Below are 26,139 nucleotides of genomic sequence, written 5' to 3'. Positions count from 1 at the left end.
ATATGTTTTTTGTACTGAAATATTTGTGAAATATTTGTATAAACTTGCCCATCATGTTTTACTATTTATAGAAGACGTAAATTGTTTAAGAGATTTTTTTACAATTTGTATACAAAATGAACTTTTATAAAACAAAATATCTATATTTATACAAAATGTACTTTTGTATATTTTATTATGCAATAAACTGTGAACAAGGATTGCATATAATACTATTTGTATTTGAAATTAGATCTTATTTTGAGTTTTGTGTTAGGGCAGGGAAAGTTGATTCTGAGTTTCATGTCACACTTAATTTTTAGGCATTCACTTAGATTTGTTATTGAGATTCTTCAATTTGAAGAAAAAAACTTGTTTTTCTTGTCTTTTTCCCTTCCAAAATTAATAGAACTTTGACTATTAAGAAGTTACAAAATTAGTGATTTAAATTATGAAAAAGTTGCCTTGCTTGTTTTCTCTATATACAGTGGCAACTCATTAACACAAACCCTCTTAACATGAAGTTCCTGATAACAAGAAGTATGTTTTACATTCCCAAGCATACATTTCACATGTTATTAGAACTGGATAACACGATCTAAAACAAGAAGTAAAATTTGGATTCCGCACAACTTTGTGTTAGTGAGTTTCCACAGTAATATGTGACAGGGAAAATCAGAATCGACTCCCACAGACCTTACATAAACAAGAAATTGTACATTATAGAGAGTGTCTGTGTATCCAAGTGGAACTGAGTATACAATAGTATTTGTAATGTGATAGAGGTTATCCATGTTCTACAAGTTACATATCCTATTAACAACTGCTATACCTTGTTTAGGACTTTCAAAAGAAGTACCTGCATATGCAACCATGACTTTCAAAATAGCCCGCCAAAGTCATGCAGGTAACTCCGAGGTCGTACATCGAATTGGTTTGAATGAGGAATACTACGGGAATCAGCGCCTTTTGTAAGAAGTCACACATGAGTAACGTGGATAACCTCTATTCACACCCTCCACAATCTGCATTCTATTGAGTTTGGTGCATGACCTCAAATTCTGAGACGAAAATTTTAGTCTTGGCTCAAATTGGTGGTATGAACTGTACTACGTATTAGTTTTCTGAAAATCTGATTGCTGCTTATCCAAAATACAGACACTCTCTGTTCCTTAAAAATATGCAAACCATTTGCTAAGCAGATCAATTCAAAAGGATGATGGCTCCATTTGCATTTTTTCCTGTAGCACCACATCAAAGCAACTATCCCGCCTACCTACAAGTGTCGACTTCGCAAAATGAAAGAGAACATCATTAAAAACATGTGCCAAATTTCAAAAAAAATTACCAAAAATCACTATCCGCGATGGAATGAAGCCGGCGTACTGCCAAATTTTCACATGTTCTGCTAAAAACAATAAAAAATTTGCACTTTTTCTAGATTTTTTGACAAAATTTTGGGAAAAAATCACCCTTCTCTAAAGCATTTTTCCAGAGCCTGAAAATACACCTTGAATCTGCTGCACATCTTTGTCTCCACCTCTCCATCCACTAAGAAGCTCCTCTACCTAGTACCAAGTCAAACGCTTATTGTTTACCCTGCTATATATGCAGAAAATTGCCTCCCAAGCAAGGCTCAAATTTCAGGGAGGCCACCAAGGCCATTGCCTGCCCTTTTTCAGTTTTGGCCTTGGTTTTGAGGCCTGCTCCCAAGGTAAATCTCCTCAAGTAGAAGACTTCGGGACTTTTCACAAACACTTGTTGGGGGGCCTGATGCAAACAAATTTCATCAGGGCCTCCTTTCCAGATCTCAAAAATTTCAGGATCCCCCTTTTAGACATGAAAATCATGGTTCAACCCCATAGAAAAGCATATAAACTCAATTTTCCCATGATAATTGTGGTCATTTTTTCAGCCCCCCCCTTAGGAGGGTCAAAATTTTTAAGGGCCCCCTTTTGCATCAGGTCCCCTAACAAGTGACTGTGAACAGTCCCTTATTAAGTTCTGCATCAAGTACCAGACATGACTCTCTGTAAGCATTCATCTATAACATGGTTAGAGGCTTCACATCCACATAGACTTTGTAAACTTTGGTCCATTTCAGTTCCACAACATCTCTTTAGAAGCAGCAGACATTCTTCTGTTCCACTGATAATATCACTTTGAACTGCAAGAAAATGTGAAAAACAGTGTAAGTGGACATTTTCATAGACCACAATGTTCACACCAGAAAATAAATATTGATCTTCATTAGTTTATTACTGTGCGTTCCATGTTGGCTTTCCTCAATGCAAACTTTTAAGCGCGCTTCAGACTCCGTATTGCATGTACAATATTTTTCGTGACGTCAGAAAGTATTGCACGTACAATAAAAAGTATGTACCGGGAAAATATATATTTTGCCACAATCATTGGTTGCTTAATTGATACAGTGTTGCCAAGAGTGGTAAATTTAGTGCAGTGTTCGTGCACGGAATGATGAACATCTTTTTATGTCTTCTTATATTCATCTGTACTTGAATTATTATATAATCAATGGGCACCTTTAAAGTTAACAATATTAATACTGATATTAATATAAAAAATATTAAAATTGTAATAATAATATAAATGGCACATTCAGTTCTTATTTATTTATTTATTTAGGCCTATTTGTTTGTTTATTTATTTATTGATTGATTGATAATTGATTGATTACTGATTGATTAATTGATTTAGAGATTCATTTATAATTAGTCATATGTTGATTTAGTCAGTTTCTTAAGTATTATTTGTAGGCCTATTTATTTATTAAGTTTTGGCATAGCATTTGTTGCATATAACACGTTGTGTTATGAATTTGCAACACCTTTTTACATGTTGATATCGGTGAGGCATGTTATGATGGTGTATGTCATAGGCATACCTATGATCATCACAATATATCCATAAACGTGTTAATGCAGTAACCGTAGCTTTATAGGGCACGGAGCCCCCCCAATTGATCTGAATTTTAGAAAATCCATAGGAAAACTGCCAAAAACGGCTTGTGCCCCTTCCCCCTCATAAGACCCGGATGCAACGCCTTCTATACTTTTTAATTAATTATAGGCCTATTAATAGTAATGCGTTGAGATTTAAAAAAGTAATATCCGCCTTTGTTTCTTTCTTTTTGAAATGATATACTCGTTACAAAAACAAATCAGCATGGAAAACATTTTTTTTCGTCAGAGGCAGATATTTGGTCTAATCAGTATAAGCTACAAAATAGACGATCTTTTAAAATCATTTTTAAATGGCTTTTTTTTTCAACCTTATTGTTTGTATTTGTAATGTTCACACAATCTGACAATGTCCCAACTTATACCTAATGTGAATCGAGCCATTTAACACGTGCTTGTAGGACAACGATTTTGAATTAAATATGTTAATTGTGATATTTTAATTCCCCTAGAACACCACAGTTAAGCGTCCAAAATTGTAAGTGGGCTTTCTTTTATTTTACCTCATTATTTCGTTAAAATTACTCGAAAACCCTCCTAAGAGTTGTTACTAATAAACATTTCATAATTTTGGGCAAAGAATAGCCAAATAGTTGACCGAAATCGTATATTTGCACCAATATTTGACTGAAATCGTATATTAGCATTACCGTCCCTTCGTGGCTTTATTGCAAGCCAAAGTGCTGCTAAATGTGAAGCGAGATTACTTGAAATATATATTTCAGAGTTGAAAGAGTTTCAACTATACGAACATATTTCTGAAATATGTCTCTCTGATTGGTTGATTGTCAAGAGGATTACGGCATCCTCAAAGCCTCCTGCTGTAATTCTCTATTCGATATCTATTACAGGACCGATCTTTTGAAATCCATACAACCGTGTCAAATGAAATAGTCTTGAATCATAATTTGTGCACGATACAACGTTGATATAGGCCTACCGTCGTCAGATTTGAATTTGATTAAAAATAGGCATAAATTACATTGAACAGGTTGAATGCGTGCAAAAGTAGACAAAATAACTATGGGTCGAATTTACATTAATCAGTGTCCTGGGCCACTACTAACAATACTTCACCAAATGTCCTTGCTTTCATTTTCTCATTTAATTTGTTTTAATTTTAATTAATTTCTTTATCCACTGGCTCTGTAGTAAATCCGGTATTGCCAAATATTTCTCGTCCGTTACCCGTGTTAATCTATTTATTTATTAAAATGCACCATCTATTAAATTCCTGTAATACAATGTATAGGCCTAGTGTATTTGATAACAAAGTTGTTTTTATTTGTGATTGGAATTTGGTGTTCCATAGATTTACAAGTGGTCTGTTTTTACACGATTTCATATATAAAATATGTTTGGGCATGGCGGAATTAGTATATGATTAAAAATAGACATACTCTTAGGCCCCTTTTTTAATGTTTGTACATTATTAATATTAATATTAATGTACAAAATGCAAACGAATGTATATATGTGACACGATCAAGGGAAATGAGTCGAATGTCGCTAATATTGATTTTGAGATATTGGCAAAGAAAGTGTTAAAATTCTTTTGTTCTTTGTTGTTTTCAGCGATTGATAAATTGATGTAACTTTGCAAAGAAAAGTCGTATCAACATGGTGTTTTCAGTTTCAGAAAGCTCTGAATGTCCTCTTCAGAAACATGTGTAAAACTCATTTTCGACCAGGGTCGACATGTGACTCATTCCCCTTGATCATGTCACATATATATTTGATGTTTTGTAAACATTAAATTTGATGTTTACTCATAATTATGTCTGGAAAGTCAGGGAAAAAACTAAGGAGTATCGGTATTTAGTTTCCTGGGAAAGTGGATCAGATGAGCAGTGAGTAAAAACATTCCCTCTAAATGTTTATTTTATTTTTATTTTTTAATGAATTTATTAGGCCTACTGGTAAAGTGCAGCAGTAGAAATTTCTCTTGCATAGATTTTCGGGTGACCTCGCTCGGATATACCAAACAATGAACCATCAGGGTTATAGCGCGTTATTTAATCTGATTCAACTCGTCGTGGCCCCAGATCAAAATAAGCATAATACGTGCAGTTGCCCAGCAAAGAAGTACTACTCCAACTGGATATACATACAGAACATCACTTCATCAAATGAAGCATGCTTTCACATTACAAAATTGTCTTCATTCAATGGGCTATTCTAGTTGAAATCCATACACCCCCTATGAAAGATATGACTTTTATCTCTCACATAGGGGGTGTAAGTTTCAAATGGAGTCATCCATTCAGTTTAACCACATTTGAAATTCATGTTTGAAACTGATTCCCTATGTAGAAGATAACAGTCATGTCAGGGGGTGTGTGAATTTCAACTGTAAGAGCCCAATGAAGCAATCCAATGAAGTTCTTTAGCTTCAATGAAGATGTAACAACTTCATTGAATGAAGGCATTTCATTCACATATGGAATATCCCATTTTAAATCTTCTTCGAATGAAGCAATTTCCTTGGTGTGAACTGAGTCTAACCTGCAATTTGCTAATGCGAATTCATGAATCAATTCGTGCAAAGATTCTCATAAAACATCAATAGGGAGAATCCATATGTATTCGCGTAATGCATTGGCAGTTTACAGAAAGACAAAAATATGTACTAAGTTTGACTCCTGGTTTAACTATTTATACTTTTATACTTCATTTTTTAAGCAACTGCACCCCAAAAATAGCAAATTATGGTATAATTTACTAAAATCATTACTAATTTGTATAATAATACTGATTTGAGAAGGCATTTTACCGTAACCACTCGGGTATAAGCCCACCCCCCCCCTAGATGGCAGATTTCACTTCAAAAATAGGGGTGGGCTTATAACCGGAGAAGGGCTAGTGCTTGAATTTAAAAATAAGAACAATCATCCCCCATTTGTATGTCCCCAATGTACCAGTAATTTCTATCATCTATGTCAATTTCTTAAAATTATAAGTGTGGAATGTAAATTATCAACTGATTTTTTCTTATATTTGTTCTTAAATATGAGAGCAAAGCATTGATTTGATCAGGAAAGTTTTGATTTGATTTAAGAACTTGGCCAAAATTTAGTACTGGGCTTATACCTGAGTGCACCCTTGTTCCCAGTATGTTATGAAAAATAGGGGGTGGGCTTATAGCCGAAGGTGGGCTTATTCTCGGGTGGTTACGGTAATAGCAAAAACAGCCATCGGTTACATGCCGATCTTTCATTCGCCAAAGCCGACATCTTAGATGACTAAATCAGACTGTATGAGGACAGTATTTTTTCAATCATTGTGCAGTGGGAGCCGGAGGTAGATTTGTGCAAATCAAGGATTCTTGCAAAATTCTCTTGCCAGAATCCAAATGGATTCACCCGCAATGCCATGGATTTCTTGGCCCGAGTATGACTAAGCTACGTTTTGTCATAGTGGCAAAAATATACTGGTATAAACTGGCCTTAAGACAGGCTGTATAAATTTAAAAACATCCATTTTTTGACCGAAGTGAATTGATTTTGACTGAAATTTCAAGAAATAAATTTACAAAATATATTGCCAAAAATTCTCAAATTTTTCAAGCAAATGTTTTAGGATAATTTAAGCTCTTTAACCCTACTTAGCGCAGTGTGTCCACCTGAAGAATGTATTTTTTCTTTGCCTAAGCCAGCCAATTATCATCCATCTTACCTTGGTGACTAATGTCCTGTGCATCACATGTAGTGACATCATAGAGCAGCTTCAACAGAGATTTAAAGATGACATCATAATAATGAGGAATCCTAGTTACAGAAATCACACATATAAAAGTAAAGCATTAATCCCCATTCCAGAAAAATACAGCACTAACTTTTTAGGATTAAAAAAAAATATTATCAACTTCTGCCAAATGAAACATAAGCTCAATCCTAATCATTCAGTTAGTTCTAATTAAATTTCACTATTTGGCCAAATTTATGAATTAAGGGCCAAAAATATGCTTTTTTAGGGTGCTTTTCATATGATGTGACAATCCAGTCTAAAGACTTGTACAAAGTCTTATTTCAATTTATGCATTAGAAAAGACATGTTTCATTCTTATTAACAATCATTTAATTAAAGTAACACAAAAAAGTACAAATTAGAGCAAAATTTTGGCATAAACACAGGATTTTGAATGCTTCGACTTATTCCACATGATGTCAAAAAACATGCCATAAATGCATATTTTTGGCTCTTTTTTCAAGAAATTGGTATAATAGTGAACTTTTTCTTTTATCTCCAGTTAGTACTAAATGAATGATTATGATTGAGCTATGTTTCATTTGGCAAACAAGGTGATATTTTTTAATCCAAAAAATTAGTGCTGTATTTTTCTGGGATAGGAAGTAGTCAGTGTTATTCTAAGTGAACACCAGAAAACATTCCTGCAGAACATTCATGTTTTATTCTACTCTTTTTCATATAAATACTGATCCAAGAGTTTTTTAAATGGTTTATACTTTCTTGGAGCTGAGTGCCACAAGACTAGAGCCTCTAAAGTTGAATACACTTTTCATTGGCCTCTGCTTATTCCCAAAATTTCAGTTGATTCTGATTTTGCGTTTCCGAGTTATGCATGATTTATGTGTATTACACTGCTCTATATACATTGTAATTTCGTTCTGGTGTACCAGAACGTAATTCAAATTCTACAATATTTTTGCTAAACGAATGAATCTGCAAGAAATATTTGTACACAAGCATTATGTAGGCTGAGGTTTCCTGTGGTAGGAAAATCTCAACTTTTTTTTGACAAAAGTGCATTATGCAGACTTGGAAAAGGTTAACTCAACATCTATTGTAATTATTAATGAAAAACAAACCTGACCAAACATGCATTCTGAAAATAAAAGGCAGTCATCCCAAACACTGTGCTATTCCAGTTAAATCCACATACCCCCTATGGAATACATAACATACAGGGGGTGTGAATTTTAATTTTAAATTCCCTGAATGTGTGACTCCATTTGAAATCTACATCCCATACATGAGTGTGAGATTAAGATCATGTCTTTTATACGGGGTGTATGGATTTCCACTGGAATAGCCCATTGAATGGGCTGTACTTCTTAGTATTACCCCCCTGGACATAATAAATAAAAAAATAAAAAAAAAATAAAAAAATGAAATGAAATGAAATGAAATGAAATGAAATAAATAAAAATAAATAAATAAATAAATAAATAAATAAATAAATAAATAAATAAATAAATAAATAAATAAATAAATAAATAAATAAATAAATAAATAAATAAATAAATAAATAAATAAATAAATAAAAAATAAATAAATAAATAAATAAATAAATAAATAAATAAATAAATAAATAAATAAATAAATAAATAAATAAATAAATAAATAAATAAATAAATAAATAAATAAATAAATAAATAAAAATAAAATAAATAAAAAAATAAATAAATAAATAAATAAATAAATAAAATAAATAAAAATAAATAAATAAATAAAATAAAAATAAATAAATAAATAAATAAATTAATTAATTAATTAATTAATTAAATTAGTCCATTGAATTAAAATAGCCCATTCACTGGAATAGCCCATTGAATGGGCTGTACTTCTTAGTATTACCCCCTGGACACTACTGGTCATCTAATAGCATTTCTGATTGGTTGATAACTTGAAATGCTCATTTCAATTGCCAATTTTAACTAGGCTTTAAATACTTTTTGGTCAAACTTGCATATGCAGATGGTCTTATTAATACCCTCCTTGATTGGTTCAAAATTGGACACAATATTGATTTTGGCCAATCAGCAGGTAGTTCTCATAGGGTTAACACATTGGATCTTATATGAAATTGGTCAATGAAGCCAATAATCATATTCATATTCCATAGGTCTTGTGATTCTTGACTTAAGGCTGACAATATACCAAAACAAAAATTTTGGGCATTTCCTTCCTCGCTCCCAAGAAAAATCAGAGACATGGGGCAGAAATGACACCTCGATACCGCTGGTGCAATTTCTCTAAACACTTGGAATTGGATTATTGTGGTGACATGCTACAATGTGAGGTATGAAACATATTTATAAAAAATCACCCACCTTTAAATTTCACAAAAGCATTGGGCTATTCCAGTTGAAATCCATACACCACCCTTGAAAGTCATGACCTTAATCTCCCACACAGGGAGTGTAGATTTCAAATAAAGTCACCCATTCAGATATGCCCATTTGGAATTCTCACTCTCTGTGTAGAATATTAAGGTCATGTCTTCCATGGGGGTGTATGGATTTCAACTGGAATAGTCCATTTATAGACCACTTGACATGTGACTTCCTTGCCCGGCAGTATGCGCGCGAATTATGGCAATTTCCATAGTTCTTTGCATCGTAGTTTGCTCAGGGCATGTGCATTTTAAATTGCCCACCACATTTCATATGGTACTACTACAAGAAAGCCATTGAACAGTGTAGCGGTTCGTTCAAGCATATTAATAGACCAGTCAAGTGGTCTATACACATACCTTGGCCATGCTTGAGTTATAAGAGCCTTCATTGCACATATTACATCAAGTCTAGCTGTCTGCTCTGCGCCATCATATACTTCCAGATAGTTGACAAGAACTCGAAGTAATCTCTGTATAAAGGAAGTAAATGCACAATACACATCATTTTTTTTAATTTTTAAATGAATGCAGGCATTCAGGGGGCTGTGACTTTCTTTGGAATGGGGGATCATGAATATACTGGGGGTGATAGAATTTTTATACCCAAAATAAGGGGTCATAATTGTTTTACACTAAAAATAGGGAGGTTATAAATTATTAAGACCTGGTGACTCAAAACTTTCAAGTGCTACTCTTTTGACAAAATGTGTGTACAATCTTTAGTTATATCAAAGATCCTAATAGGATGGGTGGGGTCCACTACAGAATTCTGCATACTTGATATACATGGATAAGGCATGACTTTCGTGATTTACGGGGATGGGAAGCAACATTTTAACAGGAAATGCATTACTCTGAACTTGTAAAATAGCGTGATGATGTTCCCAGAAAATTGTCAGAGCCGCAGAAATATGGCAAGATCTTGGGATATATTTATTTTTCCACCCCCCCCCCCATCTTGATTTTTTTTCTGCAACCCTGAATTTCTTTCTGGCACCAGCCGCATCAGGTACCACGGTACTGTGGATTTTGTAGCCCTGCTAAGCTAACTCTGTTAAATATTTCTGGGACACACTTAAGTTTCCTACCTTCATATGACGAAGTACAGTTATACCCATTTTGTCAATAAACTCAGCAAGACATTTGGCATGAACTCTCCGTAATACAAGCTTCTGTTCATGTTCCATGTTGCTAAGAATAGTTTGGAATGCTGTATCATAACGAGTTGGCTGTAAAACAATGTGTTATTTCAAGGATTAAAAATGCTTGTATCAAAAGTCACAATACATGGTAACACCCCCCCCACACACACACACAACAGGCACTCTGATAAATGAGGCGCTATCTCAAATTGTGTTTGAAAGAGAGATTTGTTTACATAGTGTATTGAAATATCTTTTGGCTATTGCTAGCAAAAGACAGGAGTTTGAAGACAGAATTTTGCAAGAAAATTGTGTTGCAAGTGGCTGAAATATGCCCCAAATAAGCTGCTTTTAAGTGATTTTGCAGAACTGGGTGTTAAGCCCCAAAGCCATCCTGCAGACAGTTGGAACTTTATTCATGAATGCATGTAACAAAAACCGGATAATTGTCACCAATTATAAGCTGAACAAACTTAGATATGAGAAAAATGAGTAATTCTACATTCATGTTATATTCTTGGGACATCAATAAAATATTGAGGAGTTGGAATTAGACCCAATGTACTGCCATAAAGATTTACCTAATGCGACACACAGGCTCCTTTTGCCTTAGGGAAAAGGTCGCATACAAATAGAAAGCACCCTCGTCTGAAAATACCAACAAGAATTAAGGGTCCATGTCCTTATTAGCTGGTGGGGGTTTTACAGGAGGGCAGTTTTAATTAGTGCATAAAATTTCAGTTATACAAGGGAGCCCATATGTGCCATTAAGCAAATCTTTGCAGTATTAAGGGCTCAGATAGCAATGTTTGCATAGTATTTTCTATGACATGAGAGCACATCAGGCATATCGAATTGCATTTTGAATACAATGTCCTTCTCATATCAGATCATTTTGATTTTTGTGATATGTGACATGATCTGGTCCATGGGGGCCAAAGGCGGCAAATTTGAAATTGAGATAATGGGCAAAATATGGAGTAAAAAACAATAAAATTCATAAGAAAATACACATCACAAAACCTCATAACTTCAGAACCAAGTATGCTAGAACTTTGGTGTTTTCAGTATATATGATAGCCTAATGTTACTACTGTATATGCAAATATTTTCGCGTACAGATATTTTCGCGGTTTCAAGTATCACTGACAATTTTGCGAGATGTTAAATTCACGGTTTTCGACAACTTAATAAAATACATTTTCTTCATTTTAACATATTAGCGGGTTATTTTTTGGCGGGCACATATTAATCTGCGTAAATTAAGTGTGAAAATAGTAACTCAATTTTCAAAAATGCCTCCTTTGGCCCCCATGGAGCAGATCGTGTCACATTATGATGTGCTCTCACATCCCATGTGCAAACCTTGCTATCTGAACCCTTAATGATTTAAAATAATGCCTTTAAATGCATTTAACCATACAAATAAAGTGATAAACTCTTAAAGCATGCTTTCTTTAGAATATTATTCAGCATGATACAGAGATATCCAAATAAAAGAGGTCTGTAAAGAAGGATTGAGTTGGATTCCTACCTTCCTGAATTCATTGGCTTTCTGTGGGCATCGTTCTACAACTCCAAGTATTGCTACAAGACATGGATAAAGCGCCTCTAGTACTGATGGATCCTGGTTGTATATATGACGTTGTAAGGCTTCATAAATAACAAGGCTACGGCTATACCAGCTTAATTCTGTCGGATCCTGAATAAAGGTAAGAATACAAAAATATCTGATGCACTGCATGAGATGCAAAATGATCACTGGTATAATGGTACTGTATTTTGGACTTTTTTCGATATAAGACGGAGGTCCACTATTTTGGTCTCCCAGGGTTAGAAATTCAGCTAGAATCCGAGAATCCATTCTCGCAAAGATTCTCGTCAACAAAATTGCATGCAAGAATCTGAATGGATTCTTGTAACTATTTCATTTTATCATACAAAGTTTTATGGAGAGAATCCATGGATTCTTGCAAAATTCCACTGGGAGAATCCAAAAGGATTCTCACACTTGGTTGCAAATTTCTGACCCTGGTCTCCATGGTGATAAACCATTCATAATGTCTTTTGTTGGGATACATATTGCCATGAATGATAATTACATTTTTAGCCAAATTTGTAGGTTTTTTTTAGTTTTAGTCATTGTGTCTATAAATGTATGCCTATTACAAACTCACCACATTGTTGATGATATGATGTAAGCATCTCATACCTAGAATCTTGTTCTCAACCTGTAGAAACAAAGAACGTAATTCTATGATTTGTTATGATACATGTTATACCAAAATGGGCTATTGCAGTTGAAATCCATACACCCCATATGGAAGACATGACCTTAATCTCTCACACAAGGGTGTGAATTTCAAATAGAGTCACTCACTCAATTTGTAATACATACTCCCTGTGTGAAAGGCCATGTCTTCCATTAATATTTGAAGCACCCACATTTTGCAAAAAGCATGCACAACAATTGAGCATTACACTTATATTACCTTGTAATCATCCACAAAGAGAAGAGCTGGAGGCAAGACTAATTCAAGGTGATCTCCTAGATGAGGATGCTGAAAGAAAAGAAATAGTAATAAGTAGTTGGGACCATATGTCATAATTACGCCTCCTGTGTCCATTTCATGTTCATTTTGTTTTTTGAACTGAAATCACCAAGTTGTCATTTTTTTCTGATGCGGTTAAGAGAGTCAAGTCAAAAGATTAAAATTTACTTTAATTTAAAGACATATTGAGCTCAAAATGTTTAGGAAAGGATAGTCTGATCAACAACATCATCCTCACTTTTTCTTCATCAAACTTGAGATTTTAGTATCAATGGAAAGCCCATATTTTTTATTACAGACCCTGTGAAAATACAGGATGTCTCAGTCTCTGAAACATGTTTCTTTCATCAAATTAAAAAAAAACCAATCGTTTGTTCATGCAATACGAAAAATATCACTGGGTTGATCTTATGTGTTTCATACATTCAATTTCTTTCAATATTTTTTCACCTCTAATTAATTTTATCACCTACCTTAACCTGTACCAAGCAGCAGTAGAATGCATGTCTGCTACAAGGTTCTTGTTTCCATGTCTCACGTGTCAATGAAGGTCTTAAGAGATTCAACACATCAACAAAGCATCCTGACCCTATCAATCTATCTTCTGATTTACACCCTGATGAGTACACACTTCTGCATAGTATTTCTGGGACATCATTAGCAGATGTTATATTGCACAAACTTTTAATCAAATCTGGAAGATAGATAATGATAACTACATGTATGATAATCCAAATGAAAGAATTTAGAATTTGTATAAGAAATAAACAGGTTATTAGATGTATAAACCATAGAATGAGGCAGATTGAGGCTACAAAACTAGTGGGATCTCATCAATGGTTTAATTCAAGGGTCTAAAGATTTTTTTGTTTTTATTTTTCTTTTTCGTGAGAGCACCCATTTCAAGACTATTATAGTTTGTTGGGCTTGTAATTGGTAAAAATTATTCGGTTCTTGTTGCTGCGCGCATCAATGAAGTTCCAACTTGCGCTTAAGATATGTTGTGTAACTTCACATACACACTGTGTACGCCATTCTACATGCCAATACACGATGTTGTAAGTCTCATTTTATTCGCCAATTATAGAGGAACAAACTTTAAATCAGGGTAGGGAAACAAGGCAATCACATACAAAAGAATGTGATGAAAGTTACACATTTGAATGGGCACCGAGGCAATGTATGGGGCATCCAAGACAAATTACCTCAAGAGCCTAGGGTTATTTTGGTCCCTGGGTTAACTATCAAGTTCAAAGGGCATTTCCTTGCAGTGGTGTAGATTTTTTTTTTTTTTGAATGGGGGATGGGGTTGGAAAAAATTCTTGAAGTATAGTGAATCCAGCACCTTTTGGCGAAAGAATAAGTTTATGGAATAAATTCGCGCAAAGCGCACAAAAATTTGCACTTTCGGGGCTAAAATGGCCAAATATGAGCTTAATTTGGTCAGAAACCCACATACAGGCATCAACATTGGGGGGGTGGAGGGATTTATCCCCCCATCCCCCGGGATCTACGCCTATGTTTCCCTGTCAGTCCGAAACACCGTCAATTTGAACTCCCATCAGTCCGAAAACTTGTTAACCCTAACAGGCGGACGGACGGGGGGTTCGGATTGATGGTATTTCGGACTGACGGGGTGTCCCCGTTCAAAGTGCCATCTGGGCCCTAATTTGCATACATACCTTGAGTAGCCTGCCTACATAGTGTGTCAGTCCATGGGTGGTCATCTTGATGTGATGCCCACAGTACTACACATGATGGAATACAGCCCTTTAGAATCTTCCTCTCTATCCTATTCGCAATAAGTTCTTCATTGGAATATCTCTCTCTGATACAGTCCCATATATGAGTGAGGAGGACGTTGATGACACAAGCTGATATATAACAGATCTTTCTTGTTGTTTCAAAATGCTTTTCTGGGTACTCTAAGAGAGAAAATGAAATGAAATATAAACTCTTTAATTAGTAAAACCACCAAAGAATATGCTCAATGCCAATTAATACTATAATCAGAGTTTTAAATAAAATGACTAGTCTGAGGATCAACTCCCCACAGCCTGTGATTTAGAGTTGCTTCATCTGGTGCCTTTATCAGAGAAAAGGAATCACAGAAAATGACGAAAAATCATGGCATTTTTACAATGTAATATTTTCTTGGAATTGTTGACATGGTGCCCTCAGGAAAGAAAGCAAGTTCCAATTACTAAGATCTAACTTTTGAGACAGTTTGTATGTTTGACGGTGCAAAATTACCCAGGGGCGTAGCCAGGGGAAACTGATCCCCCAGAAACTTTTCTGGGAGAAAATGAGGACGCCAAAGAGTAAAGTGTCCTGCTTAAAAATAGGACAAAAAATTGACAAAAGGGGACGAAAATTGAGCTTTGCCCGTCATGCTAAAATCCTGGCTACGCTACTGGGGATCACCTATCATAATACTAATCATGGCGTGTCCGTCCGTCCGTCTCTCTGTCCATGGCGCTTATCGCGTTCAGGCGTGTTCGCAGCAGTGCACAATCGCGTGCTTTCATGGGTGCTATATCGCGTAGTATCAAGCGGGGAGTGCCGACAGGCGCAATGCGTGCATCGGAAAGCATTAGGCCACCTCATCGGACCAATAGGCCTACTTTCAACACATATTTCAATACGAAACGCGTGCATTGGCCTATTTCAGCAGAACATGACTATTCCCGAGGTCCTCCAGAATGGTTAAAGTCATAATGTACGATATCTTATAATATGAATTTGGTTAATTTTTTTCAAACCTGATTTTTTGGCATATTTGTAATGTTTACACATGTCACAACTTGCACCTAAATGGAATCAGCCAAATTTGTTGTGTTTCTGCAATTTTTCTATGGTATTTTTTTTCATTTTTTTAAATATTATCCTTAGATGATATCTGTCGTGAAATAAATCAATGCCGCTATAGACTAGTAATAGGCCTAGTAGGCCTACCCTGATTATGCAATATATACAACAATAACTACAACAACAATAATAATAAACCAACAACCAATATCTAATTTGTAAAAAATATTCATAGGCTTATAATAGGCCACGCCTATTTAGATTAGTCGGCCTATTACTGAATTATACAATAATATAAAAAAAACCGGCAAAAACAATCAATCAATGCAGTCAGAAAGAAATAAACGAAAAAGAAAGAAAACAGAAAAAGAGAACAGTAAGAAAAAAAAGAAAAAAAATAGAATTGGACCACACAGGGACTCGAACCCGTACTACTGTCTGTTCAATTAGCTTAGATTCTTGTATTTTTAAGATATTTGAAAAACTAAAACACTGTGGTCAAAGTCATCAAAGAAAAGTGTTAGCTCAGCCTTAGACCCAACGTGATTTATACTTTTCAAATTCCAAAGTTCAATTTGAAACCCCATTTCTTTTCAATTTTGGTCTTTTCGCGATATTTTTATAAAAAGCCGTAGAACGTCAGGTACCATAAACTTTTTTTAATCAATCCATTTAGTGCAATGGGGACGAATGTCATAATAATTAGATGCGCTGAGATATAGTATTCGACCATCCGCATCAGTAAGTATTGTCCAGCTAAATAGATATATTTGCCAGTAGGCCTAACTTTTTTATGTTGAAACCGTTGAATCATTACGTTATTATAAAAATGTGAATATGAACTAAGGTTTTCCAGAATAGGCCCAGCTTATATAAATACATTCCTTGCGTATTTATATTTATTATTGGAAAGAAATGATGGTGTTAAACAAAACTCAATTTACATTGTAAACCAGTTGAAATAAGAACGAAATCCATAATTTTAATGTCATTGTTTAGGAAAAAGATAATGCTCAACATAATGTTATGCATAAAAGCGTATTCGGCGCATATAATTTCGTGCAACAAAAACATGTGGACAATCGTCACCTATAGACCCTATCCAATAACCGAACGACATAACAATTGAAATGGCAGGACAGATTGTTTTGCTGAATTGGATAGGATCTATGCCCTAAGTTGAGAATGGACCATCCCACTCGATTTGTGAAAAGGTCGCGAACCCTTTTGGTGGACCCAAGTAACTGCCTAAAATGAGGCAAAATTGAAAAGAAATGGGGTTTTAAATTGAACTTTGGAATTTGAAAAGTTAAAATCACATTGGGTCTAAGGCTGTGCTAACACTTTTCTTTGATGACTTAGACCAAAATTTGTTATTTTTTCAAATATCTTAAAAATACAAGAATCTAAGCTAATTGAACAGACAGTAGTTGACCAGCTCAAAACAATTACATATAGTCGAGGAGATTATCAGTCAAGCGCGCTAGTCGCTTGCGCCACAGAGACAGCTTACGAAATCTATTGGTCTCAAACTGACTACATGATCAATAGTGCATGCAGGCTGTTATGCTAAACAAGTGCATTCCTCCGCAAACTCGGACGCATCGATGACGAAAAAACTTGTTTTTTGCAAAAGTAGCTTCAATTAGGAATGAAAATCAAGTGGTAGAGTAATCGACAGACAGTTGAGAAATAATGTTGGTAGTTAGATGTCAAAATTAACGTTCCACAATCAAGATATCGATAATGTAAAAAAGCAGTGTTTTCTCAAGCAAGATTCTCGAAAATGTTCCCTAAAAACGGGCTTTTAAGATTTAATCGGTACTGTATTTGGTTCTTCCCCATGGCAACATTATTTCTTTGATCGATTTGTAGTACAATACAAAAAAGAAGAAAACAATCACTCGGCGTGGTTTTATACGGGCGCACATTTGAAAAAAGCGTCATGGAGCGCGTTTTTGATCTTGTGAACATGGTGCGAAAAAAAGGCTTTAAGCGAATGATTTTCAAATTTATTCTAAAAATTTGTATAAACACACAAAGAAAATGTTAAGCTACATCCAATGCACCAACATTTCACTCGCTGCGATATCTGGTTACTGAGAAAACTCTGTTTTACTTTATACGTCTTTTGTACGTTTTTTATACGTTTCTTAGTGTAACCTTAAACGGCCAAAATAACAAGCAGTGTTTCTTTCACGTTACCTCGTTATTTCAGCTCAAAATGGACAGAAACCATTCCCGATCATTATTACTAGTATTATTTCAGCATTTTGAGTATATAATGACAAATTTAAAATTTGAAGGAAATAGTACATTAAGCCTTTAACATTGTGATAAAAAATAATCCCGTCGATCATGCCACTGTTTTTCCGCGAAAAATAATCTGATAATAAAATAATCAGGTAAGGCCTATAACCCGTAATATTAGGCCTTATTGGGTTGACATTTCTCCCGATTGATTTCATTACTTTAGTAACGGCCTACATCCAATCTAGATACTAATTTCGGGGTATTTTCGGGGTCCTCCAACGTAGTAGCAGGACACTCAGAACTTGAAAGAGCTAGAGGCGAACGATGGGTTTCCACATTATGGTACCAGCGTCACAGCTTCAAAACAGAGTTGTGTCAAGTTGGATCTTGATCATTGAGAGACGGCAAGTGAGGCCTATAGTAGTTTAATAGGTCAGGGCAACTTTATGGGTAACGGGTGTTGGGCAATTAGAGATAGGCCTATTACGAGAACCGCACAACCCGAGAACCGCGAAATCTAGTGATATATAAAGATACAAACCTTGATCATCACTGCTTGGAATTGACGGAAGCATATCATGTTGAATAAGGCTGGTGACCGTTCTGATGTAAGCTGATGCAATGGTATCTGAATGTTCATCCAAAGATGACATAATTCTTTGCCTACATTCCACATGGTTCAGTGTTTCTTGGATTTTCTGAAGTGAGTCCTGGAAATTAAAGTCAAACCATAAAAAGTTTCAAATGATCAACTCTTGTTACAATACAAAACATTTTTTTCTTAATGTCATTAGGCATATGTGACCAGCTCCAACAAAACACGGAACAGGTCGCCAGGCATGTTTTTGAGTTATAGGTCTTTAAAGATGACATTCCCATAAAAAAAAAAAACTTTGGAATTTTTAATTTCATTGTATTTGGGACTGAGTGGACTTTCAAGTCCCTTGAAAGTACTTATAAAAAGAGGTTTATTTGACAGTTGAACTATGAATCCTGTGTAAACTAATTAAGCACATTTCTCAGAATAGTAGTTGGCCAAAAATATCAAGGTATCATTTACAAAAATATCCATATCTTGAAAAGTATTGATGCTATGCAAGCATATAATGTTAGTATCATTTTGAAGCTTATTGTCACGTGCTTACATTTTTATTCAAATCATGAAATGTCAAAGATGCGACTTGTTCCTTGTTTCTGGTAAAAATTGACAGGTCTTGGCATTAACTCTGCTAGAGGTCATTGTACTTGTATGGATATCGGTCTGGGTCAGACAAATACAGCTGAAGCTGTACTAACTTTTCAACAACAAAAGTGTTATAATCAAGGTAAATGAAAATCACCACAATGATACCAATTTGGTGGCGGATTTGTTTTAGCCTTTCACTTCATAATGTTACACTTGTGCCTAGACATTAAAAGTGTTTGTTATAACTATGGGCACAGGGCCAGACATCCCATGAACATCAGACATCACATGGACATCTTTACTTGACTCACTTTATGGAACTGTGTTCTGTTCTTGTCTAGAAGAACGGTTGACTGTAAAGTCTCAAGAAACTTGACAATCATCTCACATGATGTTGACTCTTCACTGGATTTTCCCATCAAAGCCTCCAAACATTCCCTCAACTCCATCAACCTCTCAGTCATTGTACCTGTTATTAATAAAAGTATGGGTTCAGAATATTGCCATGTTGGTATTTAATATATTTGAAGAGTTCAAATGTAAAAAGCGATATATCCATTTTTCTCGATTTTGAGATACAGGCAAATAACTCGTCAAATGTAAAGAACATAATCGGGCGGTTGCACGGAAGGTCATTAGTTCAAATCGTCCTCCAAAAGACATGCAAATCCATGGAGTACAATACCAATCACCTGTTAAAGTGGTAATGATTCTTTTGTACTCCATGCAATGATGCATTTGCATGTCTTCTGGAGGACGATTTGAACTTATGACCTTTCATAGTTTCAAAAATGTACATTTAATTTTTGTAAGAATAGGGTGTCAATTTAATGCTAGCATTATGGCAGATATTGGTGGCCATATCACAAAAACTTTGAAAATGGCGTATATCGCGTTTTGCTTCTGAACTATTCGGTCCGTATGCACAAAACAAGTTAGACCTGAGACAACAAGTTAGACCTGAGACCAGGCCTAACATTAGACCGGTTCTAACTATAGAGATTATTACTGTGGAGAAGGATACCTCATTCCATATTATAACTGTAGATCCTGTTAAGGGCAAATACCTGGGGCAAATACATGCAGTTCCAATAATTGAAACTCCCTGTTCTGACTGGGAGTTCTAAGAAGTGCTGTGTCACCACGGTTTAGTGTGAATTCACATATGTCACATGGTTAGCCATCGGAACGAAGAAATCTTTGCTCTACAAATGGTTGCAAATTATACACATTTGTAATCATTTTCACCACATTGAAAGATGATATGAAAACACAGGTATTAAAAGGGCATTTCGTGATCCACAGCCTCATCCCCCACTTTTCTCAAAAAAGTTGAGATTTTTATATCACTGGAATACTCTGGCTACATAATGTTTATGTACAAAATATTTCTTGCAGATTAATTTGTTTAGCAAAGATATCGCGAAATTTGAATTTCGTTCTGGTGCACCAGAACGAAATTACAACGTATTGTCTATGGAGCAGTGTAATATGCATAACTCGCAAACGCAAATTCGGAATCAACTGAAATTTTGGGAATATGGGTTTTTCGTGGATATCTACTGAAAAATGTCATAAAAAGAGGATGCTAGGATCACGAAATACTCCTTTAAAGTATGTATGAATATGTGACCAGCTCCAACAAAACCCGGAATAAGTCCCCAGACATGTTTTGAGCTAAAAGCAATGATCACTGAAAAACTGCTATGCAAAATTGCTAATAAAAATGCTACACAAAACAAGAAGTGCATAGCAGTTTTTGCGATGCAAAAGAAATGCTGGAAATCGAACGCTGTGCATAATAATAATGCATTTGGACTCGGAGAGCTAAGAATGACTCTCCGTCAATATCTAATCTTACCCTTTTTGCAAGTATACAAGTCAAGAAGTTAACAATAAATAGGTAGTAAATTTGTAAGCTTACTCGGAAATTTATTTTTGTACGAAATTGTTGAATGGCTACGAGCTTCTTATATCGTCTAAATACAGCATGTAACCTTAAGGGCGCATATCACCAAACATAACAAGCACGATTTGAGGTTAAGGGGGTAATTTTTTCTGTTGCCGCGGCAACACAGCAGACGTAGGAAACAAAAAAAAGCAAATAAACAAATTGCACCTCTATCAAGGCAACACGGCAACAGGGCAACAAACACTAAATTCGCTAATGGGGTATGAACGTTTGGACAGTATTTATTGTGGGACATTAGAGTACATCAGACATATCGAATTGCATTCTGAATACGAAGAATGTCCTGATATCAAATAATTTTGATTTTTTGAAATTCGCAATGTAATACACATTTTATGGCAAATGATTAAAAATTGATATTTTGATATTGAACATAAGGATGAAAAGCTGACGATCAATTGAAAATTTTGACCTTTCGTATTGAAGATATGGATTTTTTCCCTAAAACACCAAAAAAATTAGGTCTTTTTGGGAAAAAAAATCCATATCTTCAATATGAAAGGTCAACATTTTTAATTGATCGTCGGCATCTCCTCCCAGCTACATACACTTTAAAAATATATCATTAGATTTATAAAATTTACTTCGAGGACTGTTAGGCTATAATCAAAAATGTGAAAAATATCAAATGTTAATAATTTTTCATAAAATTTGTATTATATCGTGAATTTCAAAAAATGAAAATTATTTGATATCAGAAAGACATTCTTCGTATTCAGAACATGTGCTCTCATGTCCCACAAAAAATACTGTCGAAACGCTCAAAACGCTCATTCCAGATCCCTTAATTGAGTAGAAAATGGATCTCAGTCAAAGCAACACGGCAACAGGGCAACAAGGCAACAAACACTATAAGGCCAAGTTGGCCAACGCAAAAAAAAAATTGTACCTCTATCAACTTACACGGCAACAGGGCAACAAACGTGAAATTCGCTAAGCATTGCGTAGAAAATGGATCTCATTCAAAGCAACACGGCAACAAGGCAACAAACACTAACGCCAACACACTAGTTACCACAATGGAGTGGAGTGTGATAGCTGTAAGAAATGGGTGCATGCATCTTGTGGTGATATTGACAACGAAACCTACAGTGAGTTATCTGGTGAATCATGCCTTTGGGTTTGTCCGATTTGTGACGTCATGAACTTTTCAGACACAATCTTCAATGGATCTGGATGTAATACCAGTAACCAATTTTCAGTTTTAGAAGACCAAGATGGAAATGAAGAGGAAACTCAAGAAGGTTTTGAGACCCAAGACCCGGTGGACGTTGATCGATCCAGAAAACAAAACAAAACGCAGAAGAAGAAAAACAGCAGAGACTCTTTGCGCATCATGTTAATCAATTTTCAAAGTATTACAAACAAGACTTGTGAAACAAAAATCCTTATTGAACAATATAACCCTGACATTATCCAAGGTACGGAAACATGGCTAACAGCTGACATCAACACTTCTGAAATATTTCCAGACTCCTATGATGTCTTCAGAAGAGACAGAAAGGGACGTGGTCATGGAGGCATACTTATTGCCTGTAAAAAAGATCTGATCATGACTCAGAAATCAGAATTCGAGGTGGACAGTGAAATAATGTGGAATCAACTCGAGCTACAGGGCCGACGCTCACTTCTTCTGGGAACATGTTACAAACCAAGACACGACGATAGAGAGACAGTTATTGACTTAGGTGAATCCCTTGGGAAGATAAATAGCAAGGCTAAAGGGTACAACATAATTTTGACTGGGGATTTCAATCAGCCAAACATGGATTGGAAAGAGGGTACTGTCATCAAAAACCATCCTGCTTCCAAAGAAACAGCTGAACTTTTGCTAGAGACCATAACAGAATTTGGGCTGGAGCAACATGTCAAGGAACCAACTAGGAAGAAAAGTATTCTGGATCTGGTGTTTACAAACAATGCAAGTCTGATAAAGGAGACTACTGTGGTACCAGGGATTAGCGACCACGATATTGTTCTCGCCGATTTCGACCTGAGGGCTAAGTGGAAAAGACAACCCAGGCGCAGATATTATGTCCGTCGTAAAGCTGACACAGAGTCCATCAGTAAAGAATTTCTGACCTTCAAAGACGAGTACTTCAGCCTAGGTAATGCCTCTGTGCAAGATAAATGGGATGCACTGGAAAACAAGATCAAAGTGGTTATGGAAAGACATATCCCGAAAAAGACTGCAGCTAAACAGAATAGTTTACCATGGTTCAATAGAACCCACCACAGACTCCGGCGTAAGAAACAACGAGCTTTCAATAAAGCTAAAGAGACCCAGAAGACAGAGGACTGGAACAAGTTTGTTGTAAGTCAGAAAGAGCTTAAGAAAGCCCTGGAAGTCTCCGAACGGGAGTTTGTGTCAAACAATCTCACTACTGCCATGAAAGAAAATGTTAAACAATTCTGGTCATATATAAAGAGACTTGGTAACAATGAAACAGGGTTTCAGACCTGGAAGTCGATAATAAAATTATCAGCGATGGAGAGGGGAAAGCTGAAGCATTAAACAACCAATTTTCGAGTGTGTTCACATCGGAGGACGACACAGATATTCCAACACTGAGCGGGGAAAACATCCCTGATGTACCCGAGCTTGTCATCTTTGAAAAGGGCGTGCTTAAACAACTGCAAGACCTTTTACCAAACAAAGCGCCAGGCCCCGATGAAATACCACCGTGGTTTCTTAAGATGTTTGCAGCAGAACTAGCACCCATTCTCACAGACCTATTCCAAACTTCTGTAAACCAGGGAGTATTACCAAGGCAGTGGAGAGAAGCGAATATCTGCGGTGTATTTAAGAAAGGGACAAAGCTGCTCCTGAAAACTACCGTCCTGTCTCCCTAACCAGTGTTGTTTGTAAAATAATGGAACACATCATCCATTCCCATGTTATGAAGCATTTGGAAAAATTCAACATACTTGTGGATTCACAACATGGTTTTAGAAGCAAACGATCTACTGAAACTCAGCTGATATTGACAGTGGATGACATTGCCAGAACCTTGGAGAAAGGTGAGACTATCCACATGGCTATCTTAGATTTCTCCAAGGCGTTTGACAAGGTGCCGCACGAACGACTACTGGGCAAACTAAATCATTATGGCATAAGAGGAAATTTGCTGGACTGGATGAAGAATTTTCTTACCATACGCACCCAGAGAGTAGCATGCGAGGGAAATTTGTCAACTCCGAAACCAGTCCTGTCAGGGGTACCGCAGGGGACAGTTTTGGGCCCGCTGCTCTTTCTTCTGTTCATAAATGATCTCCCAGATAATATACAAAATAATGTCCGTCTCTTCGCTGACGACTGTTTGGTGTACTCAAATATCTCCTCAGAGGAAGACATGGATTCCTTGCAAGATGACCTTAAACAGCTTGAGAAATGGCAGTCAACATGGAAGATGAGTTTCAATCCCACCAAGTGTTCCATTATGGAGATATCGCATAAAAAGCAACCTCCACACAGAGACTACATCTTCTGTGGCCAAAAACTCCAGGTTCCTAACTCTCATCCATACTTAGGAGTACAGCTTGATGACAAGCTAAATTGGGCTGAACAAGTAGACAACACAGTGAAAAAGGCAAATCGTACTATGGGCATGATTAGAAGAAATCTGTGGTTCTGCCCAAAGGAGGTAAAGACAACTGCTTATATCACCTTAGTTCGACCCAAACTTGAATATGCAAGCTGTGCATGGGATCCCTACAAAGCGGGACAAATCAAGAAAATAGAAGGGGTTCAGAGAAAAGCAGCTCGCTTCTGCATGAGGAACTACAAGAGGGAAGCAAGCGTCACCAAGATGATAGCGGAGCTTGGTTGGGAAACACTCGAGCAGCGGAGGGAAAGGGCACGACTAAATATGTTACACAAAATTCAAGACAACTTGGTTGGTATAAACAAGGAGACGTATATTAAGCCTTCGCAAATAACTGCCACTAGGACTAGGAAGCAGAAAGCAGAAGTGCCGTTTGCAAGAAAAGATGTTTTTAAATATTCATTTTTTTTATGTTTATTGAAGAAATGGAACTCCATGGGAGAAGACACGGTAAACTTAAAGCAGAATGATGACACTGTAAATTTAAAGCAAAATGATGACACTGTAAACTTCCAGCAAAATGGGGACACTGTAGACTTCAAACAGAAAGACACTGTGGACTTCAAGCAGAAAGACACTGTGGACTTCAAGCAGAAAGACACTGTAGACTTCAAGCAGAAAGACACTGTAGACTTCAAGCAGAAAGACACTGTGGATTTCAAGCAGAAAGACACTGTGGACTTCAAGCAGAAAGACACTGTAGACTTCAAGCAGAAGACACTGTGGTTTTCAAGCAGAATGACACGGTAGACTCCAGGCAGGAAGACACTGTGGACTTCAAGCAGAAAGACACTGTAGATTTCAAGCAGAAAGACACCGTGGGCTTCAAGCAGAAAGACACCGTGGGCTTCAAGCAGAAAGACACCGTAGACTTCAAGCAGAAAGACACTGTGGTTTTCAAACAGAAAGGCACCGTGGTTTTCAAGCAGAAAGACACTGTAGATCTCAAGCAGAAAGACACCGTGGATTTCAAGCAGAAAGACACCGTGGATTTCAAGCAGAAAGACACCGTGGATTTCAAGCAGAAAGCAACTGCAGATTTCAAACAGAAAGACACTGACTTCAAACAGAAAGACACTGTGGACTTCAAGCAGAAAAACACTGTAGACTTCATAAACAAAGACACAATAGACTTCAAGCAGAATGATGACACTGACGCAGACTTACAACAAAACGATGGCACACCTGCAATTTAAATGCGCGCAACCCACACAAGTTAGCGACTTGCGGAAAACCGCCCTGCTGACTAAACATTCAGAAGGTTCAGAAGGTTCACAAAAAATATTGTACCTCTATCAATGCAACACGGTATCAGGGCAACAAACACTAAATTCGCCAAGCATTGAGTATAGTAGCAAATGGATCTCAGTCAAAGCAACAAGGCAACAAGACAACAAATACTAAGGCCAATGCAAAAAAAAAAAATTATCGCTCAATCACGGCAACACGGCAATAAACACGAAATTCACTAAATCAAAAATCAACGCTCAATCAAAGCAACAGGGCAACAAGGCAACAAACA

At 36.1% G+C, this 26,139-nt stretch overlaps 2 protein-coding genes across 2 annotated transcripts; one reads left to right on the top strand and one right to left on the bottom strand.

The window, feature by feature from the left end:
* Positions 1–1,359: 1,359 nt before the first annotated feature.
* LOC140145034 (TELO2-interacting protein 2-like) lies at positions 1,360–21,003 on the bottom strand. The gene is made up of 12 exons (XM_072166825.1): positions 20,902–21,003; positions 19,352–19,509; positions 18,396–18,564; positions 14,476–14,718; positions 13,267–13,487; positions 12,734–12,802; positions 12,419–12,472; positions 11,776–11,943; positions 10,188–10,328; positions 9,457–9,569; positions 6,636–6,727; positions 1,360–2,146 (listed from the first exon to the last, which is right to left on the bottom strand). The coding sequence occupies exons 2-12, from the start codon at positions 19,502–19,504 to the stop codon at positions 1,989–1,991; spliced, it is 1,581 nt and encodes a 526-aa protein (XP_072022926.1). The 5' UTR covers positions 19,505–19,509; positions 20,902–21,003; the 3' UTR covers positions 1,360–1,988.
* A 1,150-nt stretch (positions 21,004–22,153) lies between these two features.
* Positions 22,154–23,527, top strand: LOC140145032 (uncharacterized). The gene has a single exon (XM_072166822.1). It carries the CDS (start codon positions 22,154–22,156, stop codon positions 23,525–23,527), a length of 1,374 nt encoding a protein of 457 aa, XP_072022923.1.
* The last annotated feature ends 2,612 nt before the right edge of the window (positions 23,528–26,139 follow it).

This window comes from Amphiura filiformis, unplaced genomic scaffold (genome assembly GCF_039555335.1).
Source record: "Amphiura filiformis unplaced genomic scaffold, Afil_fr2py scaffold_118, whole genome shotgun sequence".
NCBI lineage: Eukaryota > Metazoa > Echinodermata > Ophiuroidea > Amphilepidida > Amphiuridae > Amphiura > Amphiura filiformis.
The sequence above is the reverse complement of the archived record's forward strand: the minus strand, read 5'-3'. Positions and strand labels throughout refer to the sequence as shown.

Bases quoted from the DNA above. Each gene is read 5' to 3' on its own strand.
- LOC140145034 (XM_072166825.1), bottom strand. From the start codon at position 19,504: ATGACTGAGAGGTTGATGGAGTTGAGGGAATGTTTGGAGGCTTTGATG. The intron at 13,488-14,475 runs GTATGTATGCAA...TCTATCTTCCAG, and splicing joins ATGTAGGCAGGCTACTCAAG to ATTTGATTAAAAGTTTGTGC. The intron at 10,329-11,775 runs GTAGGAATCCAA...ATTGTTTTACAG, and splicing joins AAGCCAATGAATTCAGGAAG to CCAACTCGTTATGATACAGC.
- LOC140145032 (XM_072166822.1), top strand. From the start codon at position 22,154: ATGAACTTTTCAGACACAATCTTCAATGGATCTGGATGTAATACCAGT.